This window comes from Xyrauchen texanus, chromosome 11, assembly GCF_025860055.1.
Source record: "Xyrauchen texanus isolate HMW12.3.18 chromosome 11, RBS_HiC_50CHRs, whole genome shotgun sequence".
NCBI classification, from domain to species: domain Eukaryota; kingdom Metazoa; phylum Chordata; class Actinopteri; order Cypriniformes; family Catostomidae; genus Xyrauchen; species Xyrauchen texanus.
In genome coordinates this window covers 8,339,844-8,363,257 of record NC_068286.1, presented here as the reverse complement: position 1 = coordinate 8,363,257, position 23,414 = coordinate 8,339,844, and the positions used below count along the sequence as shown (strand labels likewise).

General features: G+C 36.9%; 1 protein-coding gene across 1 annotated transcript in view; it reads right to left on the bottom strand.

Annotated features, from left to right (window-relative positions):
• Nucleotides 1-856: 856 nt before the first annotated feature.
• The window catches only part of LOC127652166 (glycogen synthase kinase-3 beta-like), a 31,478-nt gene continuing 8,920 nt past the window's right edge, over nt 857-23,414 (bottom strand). Inside the window, exons 2-11 of the mRNA XM_052138228.1 lie at nt 22,159-22,352; nt 18,756-18,839; nt 12,614-12,724; nt 12,322-12,452; nt 10,043-10,149; nt 8,833-8,930; nt 7,988-8,083; nt 7,536-7,722; nt 4,710-4,805; nt 857-4,630 (exon numbers count right to left, since the gene is read on the bottom strand). Coding sequence (XP_051994188.1) covers nt 4,563-4,630; nt 4,710-4,805; nt 7,536-7,722; nt 7,988-8,083; nt 8,833-8,930; nt 10,043-10,149; nt 12,322-12,452; nt 12,614-12,724; nt 18,756-18,839; nt 22,159-22,352 — 1,172 coding nt within the window. The 3' untranslated portion in view covers nt 857-4,562. The remainder of the gene's footprint in view (nt 4,631-4,709; nt 4,806-7,535; nt 7,723-7,987; nt 8,084-8,832; nt 8,931-10,042; nt 10,150-12,321; nt 12,453-12,613; nt 12,725-18,755; nt 18,840-22,158; nt 22,353-23,414) is intronic.

Genomic DNA, 23,414 nt, shown 5'->3' with positions numbered 1-23,414 from the left:
ACAGTTTTTAATAACACAATAACCATAACGCGTTGTTCATTATAAACGTGGGATTATGAATTATATTGAGAACGTCGTAACGTTATGGAAAACATGCCGTAATGTACCCTGAGTGTAAACATTAGCCACATTCATTGTGAAGCGTGCAAGCGATTTGCAAAGATTAATATAAAGGTTAATAAAACGTTACACTTACTCCTTCTGGAGGTGCAGAGGGAATATAAATAGTTGGTACCGAATCTTTTTTCAGCAGCATCTTCTTTATACTGACCCTCGTTTATAAAGCAGTCTGGTGAAAAATGATTCGCGCAAACATGAACGCATTGACGTTGCTCGTGGGGAATATTCCCATCGTAAACAAAACTCAGCCACTGCGTCTTCAGCGGTTCAGATTTAGGAACATCAAAATGACTGCTGTGTTCGTCACCGAAGAACAGAACACCACAATCGCTTAGGCGCCATTCTGCTCCAGTGTATCAACAATGATGACGGACTATGATTGACAGCTCGCTCACGAGCGAGGGCGGGTCTGTGTTGAAACACTGCTGTCAATCAACAATCCTGGGAGGGGCGTCCGACCGTGTGAAGTCACACGGTCGAACGGCTCGATTTGAGGCAGGGGAAAATATATAAGGAGATTAAAACAAAAACACTGGATGGATTTTTATCATAATAGGATGGTTGTGTACAGGCACAGCCAACACACATTTCAGTACAATCAACTTGAAAAAGTGCAAACTTTAACTGCCATCATACATTGGCAGCTGAAAGTCATGATGATGAGGAAAAATCCAGTTCTGAGACATTTAACAATAAAAAAAGAAGAAACGGTTTAAAGGAGAATGTAAACCTACTCTTTATTCAATGCAGTATCAGGTGAATTCTCTGAACCAGAACACACAAAGGACAGAATGCACATCGGACATGTACAAGAAGAGACGCTTAGCATGGGAGAAAAATAAAACCAACAGTATTTATGAAAACAGGTAAATTATTGTCAAAGACATTTAATTAATACTAATATTTCAGTTTGCTGATGGGTTGACTCTTATGGCTAACAACAGCTCTGAATCATATAATTTGACATGTTTATATACATGTTTATATACCTTTATTCCTTTTCATTTCATGTATTGTATCTCATAATCATCTCAAATATGAGTTAGCATGCTTAGAAAACAGTGAAGCAATACAGCTGCTAACATTACAGGTTGTTTATGCAAGGATACATACTTTAAAAACATATACAGTACATTATCTAAGTTTAAAAAGTTTTTAGTGCTACATGAAGTAACTCCCTTTAAGTGCTGCTGAAAGTATTCTACCGCTACAAGGAACCTAGCCCCTTAAAAAACATGACAAAAAAACCAAACCACAAACACATCATAGCCAAAGTAGCTACTGTTGACTTATGACACAAATATTCCCAATAAAAAAGAAGAAAAAAACCCTGTAAATAAAAACATCCCTAAAACAAAGATATTTTCCATAACAATTAAAAGGACATCCGACAAAGTCCTTTGGAAAACTCCATTTGAAAGTTTAAAGTATATATAAAAAAGAAAACAATGGCAAAAACACATGAAAATGAAAAGAAGAAAATAACAATAATAATAATAATAATAAAAACTAGAGCTCAGCAGCTGAAATTCAAGTTGAACACTAGACATATTTCACGTTGCCAAGCATACATTAAAAATTAAACAAATTTAAACTTACTACACTTATGATCGATTACCTTCATATAATGTCATATTCTTTTTCAATGTTCATACAATATATAAATGTTGGACCATTACCATTTCAGTAACACTTTACAATAGGGTTGTATTTTTTTAACATGAGTTAATGCATTAGGCATCATGAACTAACCATGAACTAACACTGAACTACCAATGAACAATACTTCTTCTGCATTTATTAATCTTGGTTCATGTTAATTTCAACATATACTAATACATTTTTAAAAACAAAAGTTGTATGTGATAACATTAATGCACTAAAAACTACTGCAACATGTAATTGTATTAACTTACATGATCAAAGATTAATAATACTGTAAAAAAATATATTGTTCATTGTAAGTTCATGATACCTAATGCATTTAACATTAGAGTGTTAAGCTAACCAATGGAACCTTATAATGTGCTACCCAATTTTTTAGCAGCTGGTTTAGTTAAAAAAATTAAATACAATAAAACAAATTAAAATCAGGGTAACACTTTAAATTAAGCTTGCAAAGTAAAATGATTTAATGCAATTGTTAACATAAACCAACAATGAACAATACTTCTACAACATTTATTGATCTTCGTTAATGTTAATTTAGACTTTTCAATCAAAAATTGCATTATGAACAAACATGAACTAACAACAAACAATTGAATAAAAAAATTAACATTAACCAAAATCAATTCAAAAATATATATATAAATAAATAATTAAAAAAAAAAGATTATTCATCATCCAGTTTATGATACCTATGGTAGGATCACCCAACATCCACATTTACTACCATATCTTTTCTCCATAGAATGAAAGTAAATGGTGACTGAGGTTAACATTCTGCCTAACATCTCCTTTTGTGTTCCACAGAACATGAGTCATATGGGTTTGGAACAACATATGGGCAAGTAAATAATGACAAGATTTCCATTTTTGGGTGAAGTACCCCTTTAACTAATGTTAACATATAGAACCTCGTCGAAAAATGTCTTACCAAAATCAGTTTGAAGAGCTCAGAAGACAAACAATACAAAGTGTTGGTCAACAAAGCATAAAAATGGCAACAGATGAGGTGGGAAATATTTTTCAACAGCACTTTAGGGAGCCATAAAAGCGGATTTAGAACCGTAATTAGACAAAACTACAAACGGTGGTCACATCAACCTTGGTTGCACACCTCCACTAAAACTAGGGGACCCTAAAGCTGACTTGATCAAGAAACACAACAAGAAATAGACATTATTCATGCTGACGCCATCTTTAATGTATAATGGGAATGGCAACGAGGCTGTGTGGGATATACTTGGCACAAATGTTAATAAGCTGTATAAAGCTCCTAGATCAAATCTGATTTTCCACAACTCATGTTGTCTGGAGTTCCTTGTATACTGAATGTTCTTGGACAGATATTTTATCGATGTTTTGTCCGCAGAACGATCCAAAAACACTTTAAACTGCAGTACAGCCCATTGAAGAGACTGTAAGTAGACTGTAGTCCATCCCTCATAGCCTCGTTGTCGTTCCCATTAAAAAATCAAAGATGGCGCAAGCGTGAATAAGCTCACAGACGTACTCTAAAGAAAATCTTCATATCTTTTATTAGTGTCCTTGTTATGTTAATTTCCAGAAAGTTCAAATAATTCGAGTGCCATAGTATGTTCAGTCACTCGTTCCCACTAAACGTCAATATGAATAATACAAAGGAGGTAATTTCGAGAATTCAGATGGTGCTAAATAATGACGTCTTCCTTTCGGCTGGAATTTTTCGGTCAGCCAATTTCTCCTTTTAGTTTTCCACGGAAGAAAGTCATACGGGTTTGAAACAACATGATGGTGAGTAAATAATTGTCAGTTTTGGGTGAACTATTCCTTTAAGAACCTTATTATCTCTTAAGAACTATTATGTTTCTTTGTTTGTGCTCTTTTTCGTTGCATTTTTGTTTAGCAAACGGTTCAAATGTCAGCATACAGTACTTATAAAGAGATCACTGTCTCGTGCATGCTCACACACACACTCACTCATTCTGGCAAAAAAATTATTTAAGATTTTGCGTGTCGAGAAACAGTACATTTGTAGAGCTAGGCAAAGTACAGAGTGACTATTCCACAGGAAGGAGGAAGACGGGCAGATGAAGGAGAGGAAATGGTGCGAATGTATCGCTGTCAAGAGCCATCTAAAATAAAGTGGTACACAGCAGCATACGGGATTAAGCATTCAACATATCCACCCAATACTGAGGGAATAGGCAAATGTCATTAGCATATATTTCACATACAGCCTACAGAATGTACACAAGCCTTGGAAATCTGTCCATGTGACTGAACCAGCCAATCAGAGTCCAGCTTTCCTGTATCTCACACTTCCTATTCAGTTCGCCTGGACACTGGCCAACTTTTGCGCCTGTAGACCAGGTACTGATGGGCATTTGTCTCCAGGCAGGGGCCAAAACGGTAGGGGCTAACTCTTCTGTCGGTATGGTTAGAAAAGAAGCAGTGAATACAATGTACAGATTTCCTTAAAAAATGTCAAAGCTGATGTGTGAAATCATACTTGTTGGTGTCAATGTTTATATAAGGGTATATGTAGTATAGAATTATCAAACGTCATCCCAGATATTCCTGAGGCGATGCTTTTGAGCCCTCGTATACAGTCATTTAAAGCTAATAAATAAAAAGAATAAAAACAGACAATGAGACAGGGCTGGGGGAAGGTTTGGTGGATGCATCCATCATATCATGAGCTTTAAGCTTCATTTTAGCCACGCTCCTGACTCCGGGGAGTGGGCGTAGTTAATAAGCAGCAGCGTGTAATTGGACCAATGACGGTTGAATGGGGTTCAAGTTGAAGGATTCAGGCCGGCAGAGGCAACGTTGGTGTGCGGACCACGATCGGTACTGTTGGCACCTGGAACAAAACAGAGGTAGACCGTAAGTGAAGGTTAAAATTCACATTATAGGATGGGCCAAGTGAAAACGAGACCAACCTGTTGCAGCCGAGATGGACTGATTGGAGTTTTCCACCTGGTTATGAGCGTGTGCGGGGATGAGTACGGAGGCCAGCGAGGGGTTACCAGACAACTCTGATGAACAGATCAAACAGACATTATGGTAATACAAGTCTAGTTAACTTGGGAAAGCTCAGGGGCTGCAAAGCAGTATTATATTTGGGAATAGTTCACCCCAAAATTTAAATTTTCTCATCATTTACTCACCTTCATGCCATCCCAGATGTGTATGACTTTCTTTCTTCTACTGAACACAAATTAAGATTTTTAGAAGAATAATTCAGCTCTTTAGGTCCATACAATGCGAATTGTGAATGGTGATCAGACCTTTGTAGCTCCACAAGTCACATAAAGGAAACCATAATCCACAAGACTCCAGTGGTTAAATCCATGTGGTATAACAGTTGTGGGTGAGGAAAAGATAAAAAATGTAAGCCCTTTTTTTTACTCTAAATCTCCACTTTCACTTTTACATCTGAAAGTCACATGTGGTGCCTGTTTATTTTCACTTTCACATCTGAACAAGTGGAGATTTAGAGTAAAAAAGGACTATTTATTTGAGAATTATTTCGCTTCTGAGGACTTCTTAAACACACTTTCTTTCAATTCGTTGGTTTTACGCAATTCAATTGTGGACATGGGTTCCACACAATGAAAATGAGTTACCTTAATACAAAATGTAAATGTAGGCTTTACTCAGATATTTTGTGTTGAATAAACCCAAATGAATTGAGTTAAACTTACTTAAATTGAATTTGTCCAAATAACTCCAATGAACTTCGCTGCGTGCTACGAGCTAGCAACAACACACATTAGTATATTATACATATATTGTTGTTTACTTTAACAAAGATGGTGCTGCTGAATGGTTTACACTGATCCTCAATCAGCCTTCACGCTGATGATCCCTAAGTCTTTGCTGCATGACCAAAGCAAAACACATTGCTATATTAAGGAAGTTAAATCCCCTATCCTCAATCTAACAATTAGCTCCACTCTTCTCCAGCATAGACACCACCAAAAAAATCCACCAACACAGAAAGTCTCTTACATAACAGAACTTAAAACACTAACAAGTCTCCTACTTGTTTCATTTTATGTAGAAATGCATTCAAATAACACTTGGTTAAATCCAGTCCCATGCAAAGCATGCTGGGAAATGCAAATTCCCTGCCCGGTTCCAGCAATACCTTGATGCAAAAAATATTATTCACATTGTTCCAACATAACTTGCTTAAGTAAACATAAGTAGATGGATTGTACACAATGAAATTAAGTAAAGACCAAATGCTAAAGAAATGTGTTGGATTAAATCATTTTAAATAAGTAAATTGTTTAGTTTTTTTCAGTCACCTTTCACTTGCATTGTATGGACCTACAGAGTGGAGATATTTTTCTAAAAATCTTTGTTTGTGTTCAGCAGTATAAAGAAAGACATCCATATCTGGGATGGCATGAGGGTGAGTAAATGATTAGAGAATTTTCATTTTTGGTTGAACTATTCCTTTAATAATGACACCGGGTTTCAAAGATACACTTTAAATCCAAATCTTAGCACTGAATTTTATTTAGTTATTTGTTAATGTATTTTCCTTTCGGTGTTGAAGCATACATTTATCAAAATCATCCGATTTGATTGCTGATTTTCTAGAATTTCGTATTACTTAAAATAATTTTTGTGTGTGTGTTTTGGCCATTTGCACATGTGTTATGAGTGTGCAATAGCTTGATTTGATTGGCCCAATGAAAGGTCAGATCTTGGCCCACAATCCTTTGAACATAGCCCCTTGACATTCAGAAGTGTTTAACCCACAGCTGGTCATTAAATAGGGTCCTCACAATCTGCCAGAACAGTTTTGAGAGTGGGCGCTACCAAGTATGTGGAGGCTGGCGGCATATGGGCATCACAGCCATTTCAGCCCTGATTATCTCATCATTAGTGATCCCGGTGGTCCAGCTTTTTATGTCTAGAATCGGCCCTTGTCTGCTCCATCATGACAAGGCAGTTTCCTCAAGATAATACTCATGATGTAGTGAATGGAAATGCGCAACAATTTGTATCTTCCGTGGAACACAAACAAAGATACTGTAATTGAGATTTGATGTCTGTTTGTCCATATAATGCAAGTGAATGGCGACCACATTTTCAAGCTCCAATAATGACATAAATGCAGCATAATGGTAATCCATAAGACTTCAGTGGTTTAATCAATGTCTTCTGAAGTGAACCAATTTGTTTTGGGTGAGAACAGACCAAAATTGTACTAATTTCTCACTCTTCATCTTGACATTGCAGTCGCTAGGCACGATAATGACTTTAAGTGTGTGATCGCCAATGAAACTGCTGATGTTAAGATTTATGGTGGAAAAAAAGGTGTTATATTATGGTCTGGTCAGAAGACATGAATTAAATCACTGGAGCTGTTTGAATTACTTGTATGCAGCCTTTATGTCCTTTTTGGAGCTTCAAAGTTTAGGTTCCCATTTTCTTGCACTTATGGACAAACAGATACCTTGTCTTGATTAAAATATCTTTGTTGGTGTTCCAGGGAAGAAAAAGTCTTCAGAGTTTGAGAAGACATAAGGGTGATGAGAGAATTGTTATTTTTGGGTGAAATATTTCTTTAACACACGACTCGTGCTTTGATGAGTGACTGAGAGGGCACATGAGATTTATATTATATTTATAAATTCATTTGTTAAATCCGTTTGCAGTTTATTTTCCTCTGTTGCTGTACAGCTATTTACCAATATGGAGAAATAATGTAAACAAAATGGACTCCTCTCAATGGGTATGAAACATACCCTGTGTAGTGAAGTTAAACAGCACAGGCCTCTCTCTTCCATTTGGGAGCTTGAGGGTGGGCTCTCTGATCTCATCGAAGAAAGTGTGAGCACAGGCCTCGAGAGGAGTGAAACGGGCCGTGGGTGTGTACTCCAACAACCGGGAACACAAAGCTATCGCCTCTGGAGGGGTGCGGGGCCGGAAAACCTAACACGTGGAAAACAATTCAGGTTTTTTATGTTTTACGCAAAAGTTACTATTTAGCACAGACAAGGCCTTGAACATATACAAACACAAACTTTTGAACAACTGCTATAAATGAGGGCTCATAATTTCAATCATATCACAAAGGAGCAATTGAAGATGACGAATGTCTAGCGCATGGGAAAACCATTAAAAATATCACAGACAGACTATAAAGCTATGTACTGTGTGAACGGCCCCTTGAGTGCACGAAAACACACATGCTAACCTTAGTCCATGGGTGTGCTTTAATCTGTGGAAATTTGAACTCTGTGTAATTTGGGTTCATCTCCCGGATCTGTTCTCGTGTTGGAGTGCCCAGCACCTGAAGGAAAAGATTTACATAATCAAACACAGCTCACCTCTTTCACACTACTTTATTTTCGAAATGTCATTTATTCTGTTGCAAATGCAAGCCCAGAGGAGCCATTTTAAAGGAACAAAGTGATTTTAAAGAATAGTTCACTCAAAATGAAAAGTTTGCCATCATTAACTCACCACCTTCCCGCTGTTCCAAAACCATATGGCTTTCTTTCTAACGGAACACAAAATATAATATTTTCATTTTGCTCACACTGTTATTTTCCATACAATAAAAGCATATAGTGACAAAAAAAAAGCATACTTGACACCATATTTTCTCATGTACTTTGCAAAAGATTGCAGCATGGCAAGTTTAAATATGCGCATACACAAATGAGGTTTGAGGGCTAAGGTGGAGGGGAAGAATTTCAGTAAATAATGACTTTAAGCGATCGGAATATTGCTCATGAGATGTATGAACTACATTTATGGTGCATATTTGTTGTTTTTGGAGCTTATTAGCCTCTGTTATATGCTTTCAATGTATGGAAAAAGAGCAGCATGAACATTCTTCAAAAATATTTTGTATTTGATGGGAGAATGAAAGTCATACGGGTGGATGTGTAAATCATGAACTGAAATATTTGGGTGAATTATTCTTTTAAGTTTTCCTGAGGAAAACAAAAAATTATCTGTAAAGAAAAATAGCCTTACTTTGCATTACTCAAACCTAAACAACCTAAAAGAAAAGTTTTTCATGTGTTTTTTTACCTTAATGATTTCAACTAGCTGATCCACACCACTGTCACCAGGAAAAATAGGCTGCCCTAACAGAAGCTCTGCCAGTACACAGCCAGCCGACCAAATGTCTATAGAGTAACAAAGGAAAACAATGAATATTAGAGCAATTTGCACATATTCCAATAGAACCAAACAAGGAACTTATTACTCAGAACAAATATACTGTATATATGTGTGTGTGTGTGTGTATATATATATATATATATATATATATATATATATATATATATATATATATATATATATATACATACATACATACAATGGCAAAGTAGGCCTAACTTAAAGCAAGTTGCTAAGAAATATATACATACAATAAAGTTACCAAAAGCAAAATCATGTTCTGTGAAATGGATTTTAATTGTAAAATGAATCCATTTAATAAAAACAGAAGATTCATCTCGGTGACAAAAAATACCTTATGCTCACTCCGGCCCTCCATGAAAACATAGCAGAGTGACCTGGCAAAGTTTGGGGACCCCGGCCCTACACCAACCCCTAAACCTAACCCTAACCTTCCCTTACAAACAATAACCTTGATTTTCCTACAGTTACCTCTCTAGTATCACCATGGTATTTTGTATTAAAATCATAGCAGCCACAAAATTAAACATGGCTACTATATTAAAAGCATATTACTGTAGTAACTGCATGGTTAAATAAATAAAAAACTATGGCTTGGAAAGCAGCGAGGAAATCAACGTTTATATTAATTTTCTTTTACTACAATAAGTAGTATTAAAGGAAATATTAACATTGGAGACAAGAACAATTATAGGGAAAAGTGGGGAATCGAACCCTGGACGTCAATTTTATAAAAGCACATTCACACCGTCTTTACAAAATCCACCATTGCAGTGAAAATTGGGGGTGCCATTTCTCAGTTTTCACCATACTATTGGAGTGCAAATAGCCATGCTGTGTGGCAGGTGCTATTCTCACCTAGTGCAAATAGTCGCTGTTAATATACTGTGTACACACACACACACACACACACACACACACACACACACACACACACACACACACTGCTATAATGTAATGAGCTAATCCTCCAAAGGGGACAGAATTTTGTAGCGGTATAAGATTTTGCATGTCACTGGATTTGATTTAGAATCCGAGTTAGCAGTAGTATACTAATGTTGGTAGTTTGGTTTATAATAAGTTAGCATGAGCATACCAATGCTGGAAGTGTAGTCTGTGGCCCCAAAGATGAGCTCTGGGGCTCTGTAGTACCGCGAGCAGATGTAAGAAACATTAGGCTCACCACGGACCAGCTGCTTGGCACTGCAGGAGACACACAAAAAAAACAATGAGATAATGAGAAATGTAATTTCCAAGGTGAGTCTTATGCTTATAGGAGCAATAATCATAATGATCCTCATCAACATCAGCGGCTGTACTGCACTGTAACAGCTGAATAATAATTAGTCCTATGTTTAGCAAAAGTTTGTTCTGAGGAACATAAAACACCCTTTTTTGAAATCATCCAAATCCTCAAAGCAGTATAATCAAACAAGTCTAGAACTAGATCAGAATGCTCAAAGCAATATGTGTCAGATGGATTGATTTGATCCCCGAAATGTTTTGTTTTTTCACTTTTACACATGAAACCTGTTATATTGCCGTATAATTAACAGATTTCCAGTAAAGGTCACACAAGGTTTCTTTCATCAACAGCTTTACGTTTTATGTACGCAAAACCAAATGGCCATCATTTATTTACCTGAAATTACCTTTAACCAGCTGTCCCAGAAATACAGTAGGCTACTATTAGAATTCTACCTAGCTAAATCAAGATAATGGATTTTTGACTTCCACATCGCATAGGCCTGCAAATAAACGCTAAAAGTGCCGTCACACTGCACGTACGCAAAAATGCTGGTGACCGCAAACTCAAACTCATTCTAGAGCTTTCAAGCTACATCCACTAAACTCAGCACAGACCTTCAGACTGTCCTGACTCGGGTTGCTTGACTTTTTTAACTGATCAGAATTATGGCATTTGCACAGCGGGCAACTAAAAATTCCCAAAATATCACAGACTTAAAAGAGCATCCCAAACCGCACACTTCTGCACTATTCTATGCCATTTTGTAGTGTAAGTAGTGCGAGTATTACGTTTACATATGAAAATAAGTGTAATTTAAGTACCCGGATGATGCACTTTTTCAACTGTCAAAAAGGAGTGTGGAATATTGGACATGCACTCAGTGCACGTGGCTTGCCATACATAGCAGAAGGGGCGGAGTTACCTGGCTGCACCACTTTTTAGAGCCCTCCAAAAACAATTCGTCACCAGATAACGCTGTGCTATTATGTAATGATCTTTTCAATTGAAATGGTTCTTGGAAATAATTGTATATCGTCTTAAAGCACGGCTACTTTTGAATGGCATGTCTCTATGGAGAAACATGTTTTTTGCCATCGGGTGGTGTAGTTCCAGCATTTACAAGCAGGTACTAACAGGAACCTGTTAACCAGCCAATTCCTGACCAAAATCATTTTGCATTTTCAAAATCTTGCGCAACCAACCCTTAACAGAATTTTGCGACTGCTTAAAACTCTCAAGCCTAAAGGTTAAAGGTCCACACATACTGTAATGTAATAGTGATGGAATTTGTACTTTGGCATACGGAGACTAACAACTGGTATAAAAACTACCAATACGAGCATTCAGACAGAGAACAGCAATCATTTTAAGTATTAGTTGGAGTAAAAATGAGTTCAAGCTCAACTTGTGCAGATGTTGGCTGTCATAACAACGAAGTAGAATAGAAGCCTTTATTTTGGTCACACATTATACATACATTTTTGCATATATACAGTGAAATGTATTTATTTTCACATATCCCAGCTAAGCTGGGGTCAGAGTGCAGGGTCAGCCATGATACAGCACCCCTGGAGAAGATAAGGTCAAGGGCCTTGCTCAAGGGTCCAACAGTGGCATCTTGGCGGTGTTGGGGCTTGAACCCCCGACCTTCTTGTCAGTAACCCAGAGCCTTAACTGCTGAGTCCCACTACCCCCAAATATTTAATTAAATTAATGTAACTCACCTGTGTTATAGCCTCAAGTCATGCTCCCAATAGTTAAACTTTGACAGGTGAGACACTATCAAAAATGTTAGCACTACAGAGTCACTTGCTTTTTTGGCAAATGTTACACAGATATTACGCTAAACATCACAATATCTGCTGACGCGAGTGAAAACACTGGAGACCGGAAACTGACTTCTACTTTTGACAGTACACTTTATACGTCAGAGCATCCTAACCTGCGCTCAAACATTTAATGTTTAATGTTACTTTTGTTTCGCACATAGCATCAACAGAATTTTTCATAATATGTTACAAATCCTTTAACTCGCAAATTTCTGCAGTTGATTGGCAGAATAACATGTTCTGTCTCTAAATATATAGCCACGACTATACGTGTGGAAGAGAATTTCCCCGTCTCACCTTCCGAAGTCACAAAGCTTGAGCACAGCCGTTTCTGGATCGAGCAGAAGATTTTGAGGCTTGATGTCTCGATGGCAGATCCCATATGAGTGGATGTACGCCAAGCTACGAAACAACTGGTACATATACAGCTGAGAATACAAACACAAACAATGAATTTATGAGAATAGATGACAATGGGTGAACCAGCAAGAAAACAAGAATTAACTAGCCCAGACTAGAATGAAAATAGCTGATATATCCTGGTCTTTTCAGCAGGGAATAATGTCAGAATGTATTATGAGATGGTTACCTTCACATAGACCATGGGCAGATTCTGCTTGGCTCTGCTGTAGTGTCTGGCCACTCTGTACACGTTCTCAGGCACGTAGTCCATGACCAGGTTCAGATAAACCTCATCCTTCTGTGTGTGGAAAAAAGAGAGGCTTCATCAGTGATTTTTTTAAACTTTAAGATGGATAAGTGTTTGCCATCAGAACAAATACATTCTGGTGTCAGAGCCATTTTGATATAAATAAACAAACAAACAAGTGATGGCTAGCACTGAAGCATTTTAGCAATCAGAGATTAGCACAATTAATTCTGATACAAAGTACTGGCCAGAATCATCCAATTACTGCAACCATGTTAAAATACAAATATACATTATAAATTCTGGATCTATTTACTGATTACCATTGTACCATGTCTGCCAACCATGTTGAGTGGTCCAAACATCATCTGCAGCCTGAAACTGAACTTTTTACTTTTGGGATGAACGCACTTGGCTGCATTGGAAAGCTGTAGAATGTTCCCTATTTACTGAATGACTGCTGACTGTCTGCACTGGTCTCAGAACAGTTCGGAATGGACCTGATTTATTTATCCTAACTCCAAATAAAGCCTCTGAAAGCAACATTTTAATCTTTTGGATGAAGTCTTTGATTCTCAATGTGACAATGCACAGTATTCTAAGGGAAAAATTGCCCTATAGTCCACGTTCACGTTGTTGCCGTTTCACGATAAATCGCTCAAAGTAAAATAAAATGGCACAATGGATAAAACTAGAGACCCAAGTCTTTTGACTCAAACAGGTTTCAATGCAAAAACTTAATTAGGTTTCTACCTAGATGTAGTTTTGTTGGCGTTTCTCCCAAAGAAAAACTTTGCTGAGATCGGCGCTATGTTATATTGTCACATGGTGCATCAAAAGTTTAAAATTTTAATGACAGTTCAGAGTGATCTAAGCTGAGATCAGTTAGTTTAAATTAAATTGAATAATGCATAGCATATAGCAAATGCATGAGGGCGCAGTCAGCTATTCAGCTTTAATGAAAAAGTAAAACAAATGAGGCACAAAACAATTCATGAAACACAAATGGAAAATGCAAAACTAGCAGTTTGTCTGACATGCTCTGATCTTGGCTTGACAAAACCATGTCGGACGGATAAAGAAAGAAAGAAGTGGTGGTGGGGGGTCTGATACTCTCTCACACAAAGTCACCCCCCCAAAAAAAAAAGATTTAAACTTCTTAATTTTGCCTTAAATGAACCTGCCAATGACAGAGTCAACTCTTGCCTCACAACAGGTTGTTCACATGCAATTACACACATCCTTAGATAAAAGAGGCTGCTAAATGTCAAATATTAATATCAGTGTTCGACATTCATTGGTGGTATCTGATGAGGGCTGCAAGTGCTTTTACACTGGTAATGAAGACAAGATTGAGTTCATTAAATGGACAGTTTTGGTCCTAAATACTAATTGATCAATACAGCGTTCCAGTCTTGTTAAAATTCACAATAGTAACAGCTGCAACGTGAAACATCTGTACTTCTAGCTACTGTGTATTTCACTGCACAGCACCCATAAATGCCAACTATTAACCTTAGTATACAAATCCGGGACTGTATCTTATAGTGTACAGTATTTGCTTATTAACATAATGTTTTAATGATAAATATGTGCCCTTAATATTTTTATAACCATCACAAAGTTGTGCTACATTGTGAATAAATTGTGTCCCTTTAGCCATGACTGTATATCTATAAAATAAAGTAGCACAGCATCTTATTGAATGAAATGAAATGTGCTGGGTTAAACTCATTCAACTGTATTTGTGGTATAATGCTGATTATGATAGGAAATAACTTTGACTCATCCATCATTTCAAAAAAAAAAAAGTAAGGCCCTTAAAACATTAAAGGGCACCTATTATGGAATTTTGAAAATTACCTTTCATGTAGTGTGTAACATAGATTTAAGTGAACAAAAACATCCTGCAAAGTTTTATATATGAAAGTTCACCGTAAAAAAAGTTATTGTCTCTCAAAAGTAGGAGTCGACTCTGAGTCAATGTAATGAATCGTTTTTCCAATGAGTCATTTTCCTTTTCGTTGTGACGTCAAGACGAAAAATTATCAAATTGGCCGTGCCCACTCATTGCGCGCGCAGACACCAGGGAAAACTTGAAAACATCATGTCGACAACAAGACGCTGTGTTCTGAAGTGCATATCAAAAGCGACCTTTTTTTCACTGCCCAGGGACGAGCATGTGAAGAATCAGTGGCTAGAGTTTATATTTACAACTATACCACTCAAGTATAGCCCGAACCTTGTGCTGTGTTCGCGTCATTTTAATGACGATTGCTTTACTGAGCATGAATGCTTTCAAGTGTGGATTCAGCGAGCGGTTGATACTGAAGGAAGGTTCAGTACCAAGTTTATTTGGATCAGCTTCCTCCTCCGAATCACAACCTGTAAGTATTATTAATAATTGTTGCTTTTATGTGTTTTTTAGCATGCTTAATAAGTATTTGTGTGTGTTGTGTAAGTTACGCTCAGCACAGCTTCTAGGTCTCCAATGTCAATTTTTTTGAAATATGTGAAATGTTTGTCGATGTTATTGGAGTTGTCATAAAGAATAGAGCAATAACTTGTAGTAATGCAGTGCTTTATCAATATGTTTATGCGTTGGGCTAACGCAAACAATAACTGATTGGGTGTTTACCACCGAACTTTGGGCTATGATCGCTAACATAAATCAACTCAAATTCCTTCTCTGATTTTGATTTTTTTACTACAAAGCGGTGATGGCCGTTCCGTTTCCGACAATCTCTGCACAGAGTATACCAATCACAACTGACTGGGTCATCTGACCAATCACCGCAGATTAGCGTCACGCAAAGGAGGGGTTTGGAAAAATGAGTCGTTGAATGAATCATTTGGGAGTCGGTGAGCAAATCAGGTAAACATAAATGCATATTATAAGACAACAAAAGTGTTTTTGTCATTGCATGCATGTAAAACTGTTGTTGGGGACTCCCAAAACTATATTAGGAACATTTTAAATGCCATAATAGGTGCCTTTAAAACATGCACTGTTTCAAAAGTATAGCCACAAGAAATAAACACTATACATGATAACATGATTGTAGTGTGATAAAATTGCTTTTACAGGATTTATGGATGTTGTCATTTTTAAATTGGATATAACTTTCCATAGAAAAGGTTAGTAAGCAAATTCTATCACACTAAAATCATGTTAACACGTATAATGTTATAGCTATACTTTTGAAACAGTGTGTATTTTAATGTTTATGGACGTCCCTATTCACTTCCAGTGTAATCACCTTCCTGTAACCATGATTAGTACAAGAAGTATGGTACTTTGCTATTCCTGAGACTAGGTTGCACTGTTGGTCACTGAAGGGTGGCGTGACAGCTAATATCCATGAACTTTCATTCATTTCCACGAACAAGGTCCAACGTACGTGTGTGTTTGTTTGTGGTGAGGGCACAGGGCAAGTGTTCTCCCTGTAAATGGGAGAGTGTCATGTCTGGACAAAGTTACATAACTGAACTGCTCCTGTTTCTGTGACACCAGGGGAGCCGTTGGGATATAGTTTCAACAGTCAGACACTATTTAATTATACTAGAATGGGTGAATGGGGGGCTAAACATGAGATAACCTTCTCACTCTCTGTCTGTGATGGGCAAAGACTCCCGTTTCTCTAGACATGAGGCCGCAGAGGCCAGAAACATATTCCAAACGAGTACACAAGCCTTTAAAGCTTGGCCAATGCAATGCAAGCACGCTGTCCTGTTGTACATAATGAATATGTTTGTGTTACAGTGGTGGTAAAATGCCTCTGTCTGTACTTAAAAGGAATATTCCAGATTCAATACAAGTTAAGCTCAATCGACAGCATTTGTGGCATAATGTTGACTACCACATAAAATTATTTCCACTTGTCCCTTCTTTTCTAAAAACAAAAATCGAGGTTACAGTGAGGCACTTACAATGGAATTGAATGTGGACAATTTTTGGAACATTTAAAAAAGGCTTATAATTATATAAAAGTAATCATATTAATTCTTCTAACACCCATGTATTATCTGAGCTGTAAATTAGTTTAAATTGTTGCAGGTTTACAGTCAATTTAGGGTTTTACGGTTTGTTGACATTACATCATCATGGCAACAAAGTTGAAAAATTGGCTATAACTTTTCACAGTAAAGGTTAGTAGGTGATTTTAATCACAATAAAATCATGTTTATGATTGTTTATGTCTCGTGGCTATACGTTTGAAAAAGTGAGTATTTAAACGTTCGTTTAAGCCCCCATTGACTTCCATTGTAAGTGCCTCACAGGAACCCCGATTTTTCTTTTCTTTTTAAGGAGGGACAAGTCCAAATTAATTAAGTAAAATAAACAAACATTTGTTCATGTGTCCTTGTATTAGTTTAATATTGAAAGTCGTGAAGGGATAGTAAATAATGTTCAATACGTTTTAATATGATCATCTTATAGAAGTAATGACACCGTATGTAAGAATAACTGAGTAACCGTATGCTCCCTCCTCAGTTCAACTATGTATATGTGGGTCTTTGAGGTCAGCCTCCTGACATTTCAGAACTAGACGGGTTTAGGACGATGGTTCTTATGGGCTGATGCACAGCTAAATCATTTCAGAGGCTTGTAAAGACCAATAGAGAGAGAACAGCATAAACTATGCTTATACTTGTGGTTAGGGTAAGGTTACATTGTGGTACCTTGGTTCTTCTATCTCAAAAACTCTGTACTTTTGGTGTTTCTAAAGTGGTTGATTTTGGAAGTCTGAAGCTTATACAAGTTAAATCACATCTGTGTGATTTGCATCTAGATTATATATTAAAAGGCAAGTCTGAACTCTGAACATAGTCCTGAACTCAATGATCTCTCACGTGCGCACACACAAAACACAAACACAATATTTCCCTTGTTAATGACTATGCACGAGTCAGAACTTGTCATACAGTATAAATAAAGCTGGACTAACAGTTTATCTGCTCCTATACTGGGCTGCCCATCAATCAAAAGTTTCCAACTGAGCTCAGGGTGACAGGATTTGACAGACAGCTTTCCCTGGAGCAACAGCTATTGCAGGATTACCAAAAATCCCATCTACGGATCAACGCTGGATGGCATGAGCATCCAGTACTGTAAACCACAACAAAGGTACTACACAGTGTGTTTGACAGCAGGTGTCTCTTAAGGCAGGTACGATTTGGGGACTGTACGATTTTGGCTACGATTCTGCAGTCTGAGACAAATTTCAGGAATTCTAAAGGATTTCTGACGTCACTGGGCAAAATCGGCAATCTTACAATGTTCAGCGGGACATGTTCACAGACGGTCAATTAATAGCCTTTGCAATGATCTCCAGCCTCCGACCAAATACTGGCAGCGTTAGCATCGTAGCCGTATAGTGTGACTGCTATTACAACGGCCAGCTGAGATATTCCAATCCTCTCTCGCACCCTAATTCACTTGGAAAGAAACCTGCTCCAAGTCTGCACCTTAGCAACATCTGTGGCCAGTTATCACTCTACTCAATCTCTTTCAATATTGTTTACTCTTTTCATTTTATATAAAAAGTTTTAATAAATAAACATGCAGAAAATACTTGGAGAACAGTGTAACACTTCAGCAATATGAAAGCATTATTCTCTGAATTAAATAAATCCAGAGCTAAGGCTACAAATTGGAAATAAATAAATGATTGCATTTTCTTAATACTTTTTTCTCCCCTTTACATTTATCATACATTTAATTTGCAACGTTATTTTAATAACTATTTTACTTTTAATAAATTTACTTGTGCTTCCATTTCTTTAGTTCAGATTCACACCACTCCAATTATATTTAAAAATAAATCAATAAATAAAATAAAAAGATTGAACAATTTATACTGGTAAGTATTTATGGGACGTTTCAATCCAAATCAGCAAATACCGTTGGATAAAATTATAGAATCGGTCATGTTTGTGCATCATCCATAGGGAATGATACAAGTGTGATATTTTAACAAAAGTATTTGCTGGAAACCGATGGGCAAGTTTTTTCATTGCCTTAGATAAAATGGTGCATCTCAAAATGACTGAAGAATGAGGAGTCTAAAAGTGGACTCACTTTGTCTCCGCTGGAATAGAAGAAGTACCGCAGACGTACGATGTTACAGTGGTCTAATTTCCTCATGATCTGTAGCTCACGATTCTGGTCCATAAATATGGGTTGAGAGAGAGAGAGAGAGAAAGAGAGAGAGATAAATAATCATCAATATCAAATACTATATGAATTGTGGAAACAGAGTCAAGTACACTTGCTTTTTGAGTCAAAGTTAATAACAAATCAATAAATCCAAATTTGAGACAATTGGGTCCAGCTGGTAAACCCAATAATTGAGGAGGATTTTGGATTTTTCATACAAATTCTGTATGAACCTGCCAACAAAATAAGGTGGGGAACTTAATATACAGTAGCTTAACATTTTTTGTCACCTTTAGACTTTAGGTGTGAAAGATAAACTTTTTCTTTATGGTTCTTCATAAGGTCCAATCTGTCAAAAAATGTTCTGGTTATATATACACACATACATATACATATACATACACAGTACTGTGCAAAAGCCTTAAGTTGTTTCACAAAACATTTGTCTTAAGATGGTTATATATATCTTAAGCTTTAGTGTTTCAATAGGAAATCTAAATATTAGACTCCCAAACATTACTTTTGCAAATATAAAATATAAAAGAACAGGGAGCCCTGCAAGAGATGGCATAGCCCCCAAAAAGCCCCCAATGAACATTGTGTCTGTCTGAGATTACATGTAGAGACAGAATCAACTGAGACAGCCAGAAGAACTGTGGAGAATTCTCCAAGAAGCTTGGAACATCCTATCCGCCAACAACCAAGAAAATGAGATCTCAGTGATTTAGACCAAGGCATGATTGTTGGTGCCAGACAGGCTGGTTTGAGTATTTCTGTTGACCTCATGGAATTTTCACACACAACAGTCTCTAGAGTTTATAGTTTATATATATCTGGTGCAATAACAAAAAAAACAACAAATGAGCGGCAATTCTGTGAATGAAAATACCTTGTTGATGACAGAGGTCAATGTAAAATGGCCAGACTGGTTCGAGCTGACAGAAATGCTACGGTAACTTGGATAACCCCTCTGTACAATTGTAGCGTGCAGAATAGCATATGCAGAATGCACAACATGTCGAACATTGAGGTGGATGGGCTACAAAAGCAGCACACCACGATGGCTTCAACTTCTGTCAGCCAAGAACAGAAAACTGAGGATGAAGTGGGCCTACCATTTGTGTACTTTAGCAGAAATACAGATTCGGCAGACCAGGCAATGTTTTTCCAATAGTCTACTTTCCAATTTTGGTAAAGCTGTGCCCACTGCAGCCTCAGTTTCCTGTTCTTACCCGCAGTGGTCTTATTCTGCTGTAGCCCATCCGCCTCAATGTTCAACATTTTGAATGTTCAGAAATGCTTTTCTGCATAGCACTGTTGTAACGCATGTTTATTTGGGTTACTCTCACCTTCCTGTCAGCTTGGACCAGTCTGCCAATCTCTTCTGACCTCTGTCATTAACAAGGCGTTTTTGTCTTCATATATATATATATATATATAAAATATACACACACACACACACATACACTGCATGCCCAATTATTACTTATTGGATTCAATATTTTTCAGGTGGAATGTATTTGTGTTATGAGGGAGTGTGTGGTGAAAGTGACTAACACCTTATATCAAGGTGTGCATAATTATTAGGCAGCTTCATTACCTAAAAATGATTTAACTGGCATGCCCACAAGTAGCTGAAATAGCTAAACTATTGAGGTGTGACCACCAGACAATCAAACGTTTTGTTGCGAATAGTCAACTGAGGCGCAAAAAATGCATGGAGAAGAAAAGGCACAAATTATCTGCAAAAGACATGAAGAATTAAATGTGAAGCTACCAGGAACACATTATCCTCCAATGCTCCCATATTCCAGAACTGCATCCTACCTGTCCAGAAGTACAAGGTGTCAAGTGCTCAGAGACACGACCACCACTGAATATATTCACAAGTTGAAGCATCAAGATTGGGCAAAGAAATACATGAAGACAGATTTTTCAAAGGTTCTATGGTCAGATGAAACAAAAAATAGCTTTTTGGCAGCAAACACCAGAGATGGGTTTGGCACACACAGAGATGAAGTACCACCCAATGCCTACGGTTAAATGTGATGATGGATTTTTAATGTTGCTTATTTAGCTTTCTGGGGGACTCTCGGCGAGGGGCTGTGGAGAGAGAATTTAGTTTTAATTATGTACGATTATGATATTTTTTGTTTTCTTTTTTTTGTTTGTTTGTTTTTTGTGTGTGTGTGTGTGTTCTTATATGTGACCACAGGCATGTTCGTTGGGGTCAGGGTGGGGTTGGTGATGGTGGAGGGGTAATAGTGGGGGTTAGATGTTACATTTTTATTCAATGTATTTATGTTGTGTTTTCTTTGTTATATATCTATGAATCAATAAAAAAAAATTAATTGGAAAAAGGAAAAAAAATGTTGGGGCAGTTTTTCTGCCAGTGGTCCTGGACATCTTGTTCGGATACATTGCATCATGGACACCATCAAATGCCAACAGATAAAAAAATCAAAACCTGGCTGACTCTGCCAGAAAGCTTATTTAAGTAGTAATGAGTGATGGTCTCAGATCCCATGCCAGATGTTCTCCAACCTCATTAGGCATTATAAGAGAAGACTCAGAGCTGTTATCTTGGCAAATGGAGGTTGCAAAAAGTATTAAAATAAAATGGAGCCAATAATTATGGATACGTTTCGGAGAAGAATTTTTTTATATATATATATATATATATATATATTTGCTTAATCTACTGTGTATATTTTGTCTCAATCTTTCATTTCAAAATCAGAGTCCTGAAATAAGTAAGTGTATTTCTAGGTTATAGGTAAAAGTCTTCTTTATGCACCAACTCTTCATTTTTTCTGGTTATTATTGGGATTTTGGTTGCTCTTGTAGTGTCTATGTATATGCCCATTTTAGTACAGAAAGACTAAGATTTGTTTTTAACATTCTATAAAACAATTTAAAAAACAACCTGCATATTAATCAGTTATCTGCCTTTTCCTCCACCTTTGTTATCGCTATTGCCACAATTCACTATTGGTCGACCACTCATCCCAAAGGAGCAATACTATAATGTATAAATACTTTACAATTTAAACAAAAATCAATATATTTTTTTATTATTATTGTGGTAATATGAATTTCACAATGACAATCTTTTTTCACATTCCGATAATGATAATTCGAGTTTAAAATCTGCAGAATGAAAATAATCTCACAGGGCTTCATCATCCAGGTCCAGGACATTTTCTTGCAGGTTTCATGAGAATCACCCCATAGGCCTTGTCACAATTCAGATACACATGTTCTGCATACTGTGGCTTTAGAGTGAAATTTGTGCAAATAAATGAAATATAGGGCAAATTCTTACCTTAAACCTTTTATCCTGTAGAACCTTCTTTATAGCCACCAGCTCACCAGTATCACAGAGTTTCGCCTGATATACAACTCCAAACGACCCATTCCCGATGACCTTTGTGTCCGTGTAGCTGACCTCCTGTGGTCGGTCGGGACCCTGACCGGGGGTCACAGCAACTGTTGTAACTTTACTGCCATCTTTATCTCCTAAAGAATAAGATGAAAGAGAAGCACTACATGCAAATGTACTTTGAATATTCCTTTGTTTCATCAATGCTCCTTACTGGTCGAGTTTAATATCCCCAGCATGCTTTTTCATTTCATTTTTTATTTTACAAAGGCACAAGAGCTAAAGGTGTTACTATGCTCTTCAATGTGTGATTCTGTATGTATGTGTGTGTGTGTGTGTGTGTGTGTATCAAGAGCCTACTGTGTCCTCATTCACATGAGCTCATTTTCAAGTAAAACACATTGTTCACACCTCACTAGATTTTCACACCACTGAGGAACCACTTGACTATATGAAAATGGAAATATATTCATACATTCAGACCTCATTCTAGTAGGGAATTATACTGCACTAGTTGTTCCCAATTTCAAAGGTGCTTGTGCATTTATTTTTTTATTAGCTTTTAAAACACTCATTAAATACCTTTTTCTTCTCTGTTTATTCTCATTTCTATTGACAACAGTATTTCCCTCTTTATAATATAAAGTTTCTCTCGGGTTCAGTAACAGGAACTTCCTAAACACTTTTGAGAATTTTAATTTGAGTAAATCACCTTTTATGGATAGCACATGGTGCCCTTAAAGCAATGTTCTGGGTACAACACAAATTAAGTTCAATTGAGATCATAATATTGATTTACCACAGAAAATATTTTCATTTCGATAAAAAAATAAAAATCGCAGTTACAGAAATGCACTTTCATAAAGTGAATGGGGCCAGTCCATTAACATTACAATATACACGGTTTCAAAAGTGTAGCCACAAGACGTAAATATTGTACAATAACACGACTTTACTGTGATAAAACTGCTTAAACAGTTTATCGGCATTGTGTCACCATGGTAACAAAGTTTTAATATTGGACACAATGTAGCACAGATAAGGTCTGTATAAGATTTTATTACACAGCCCTCCTGAATACCCGATTCTGTTTAGTCAATGGCGCCATCTAGCTGTCTGATATCTCCGAGTAACAACCGCACTTCCAGGGATTAAGACATATCTGGCTGCTCATCAGAGTACCGCGAGTCATCTTTCCT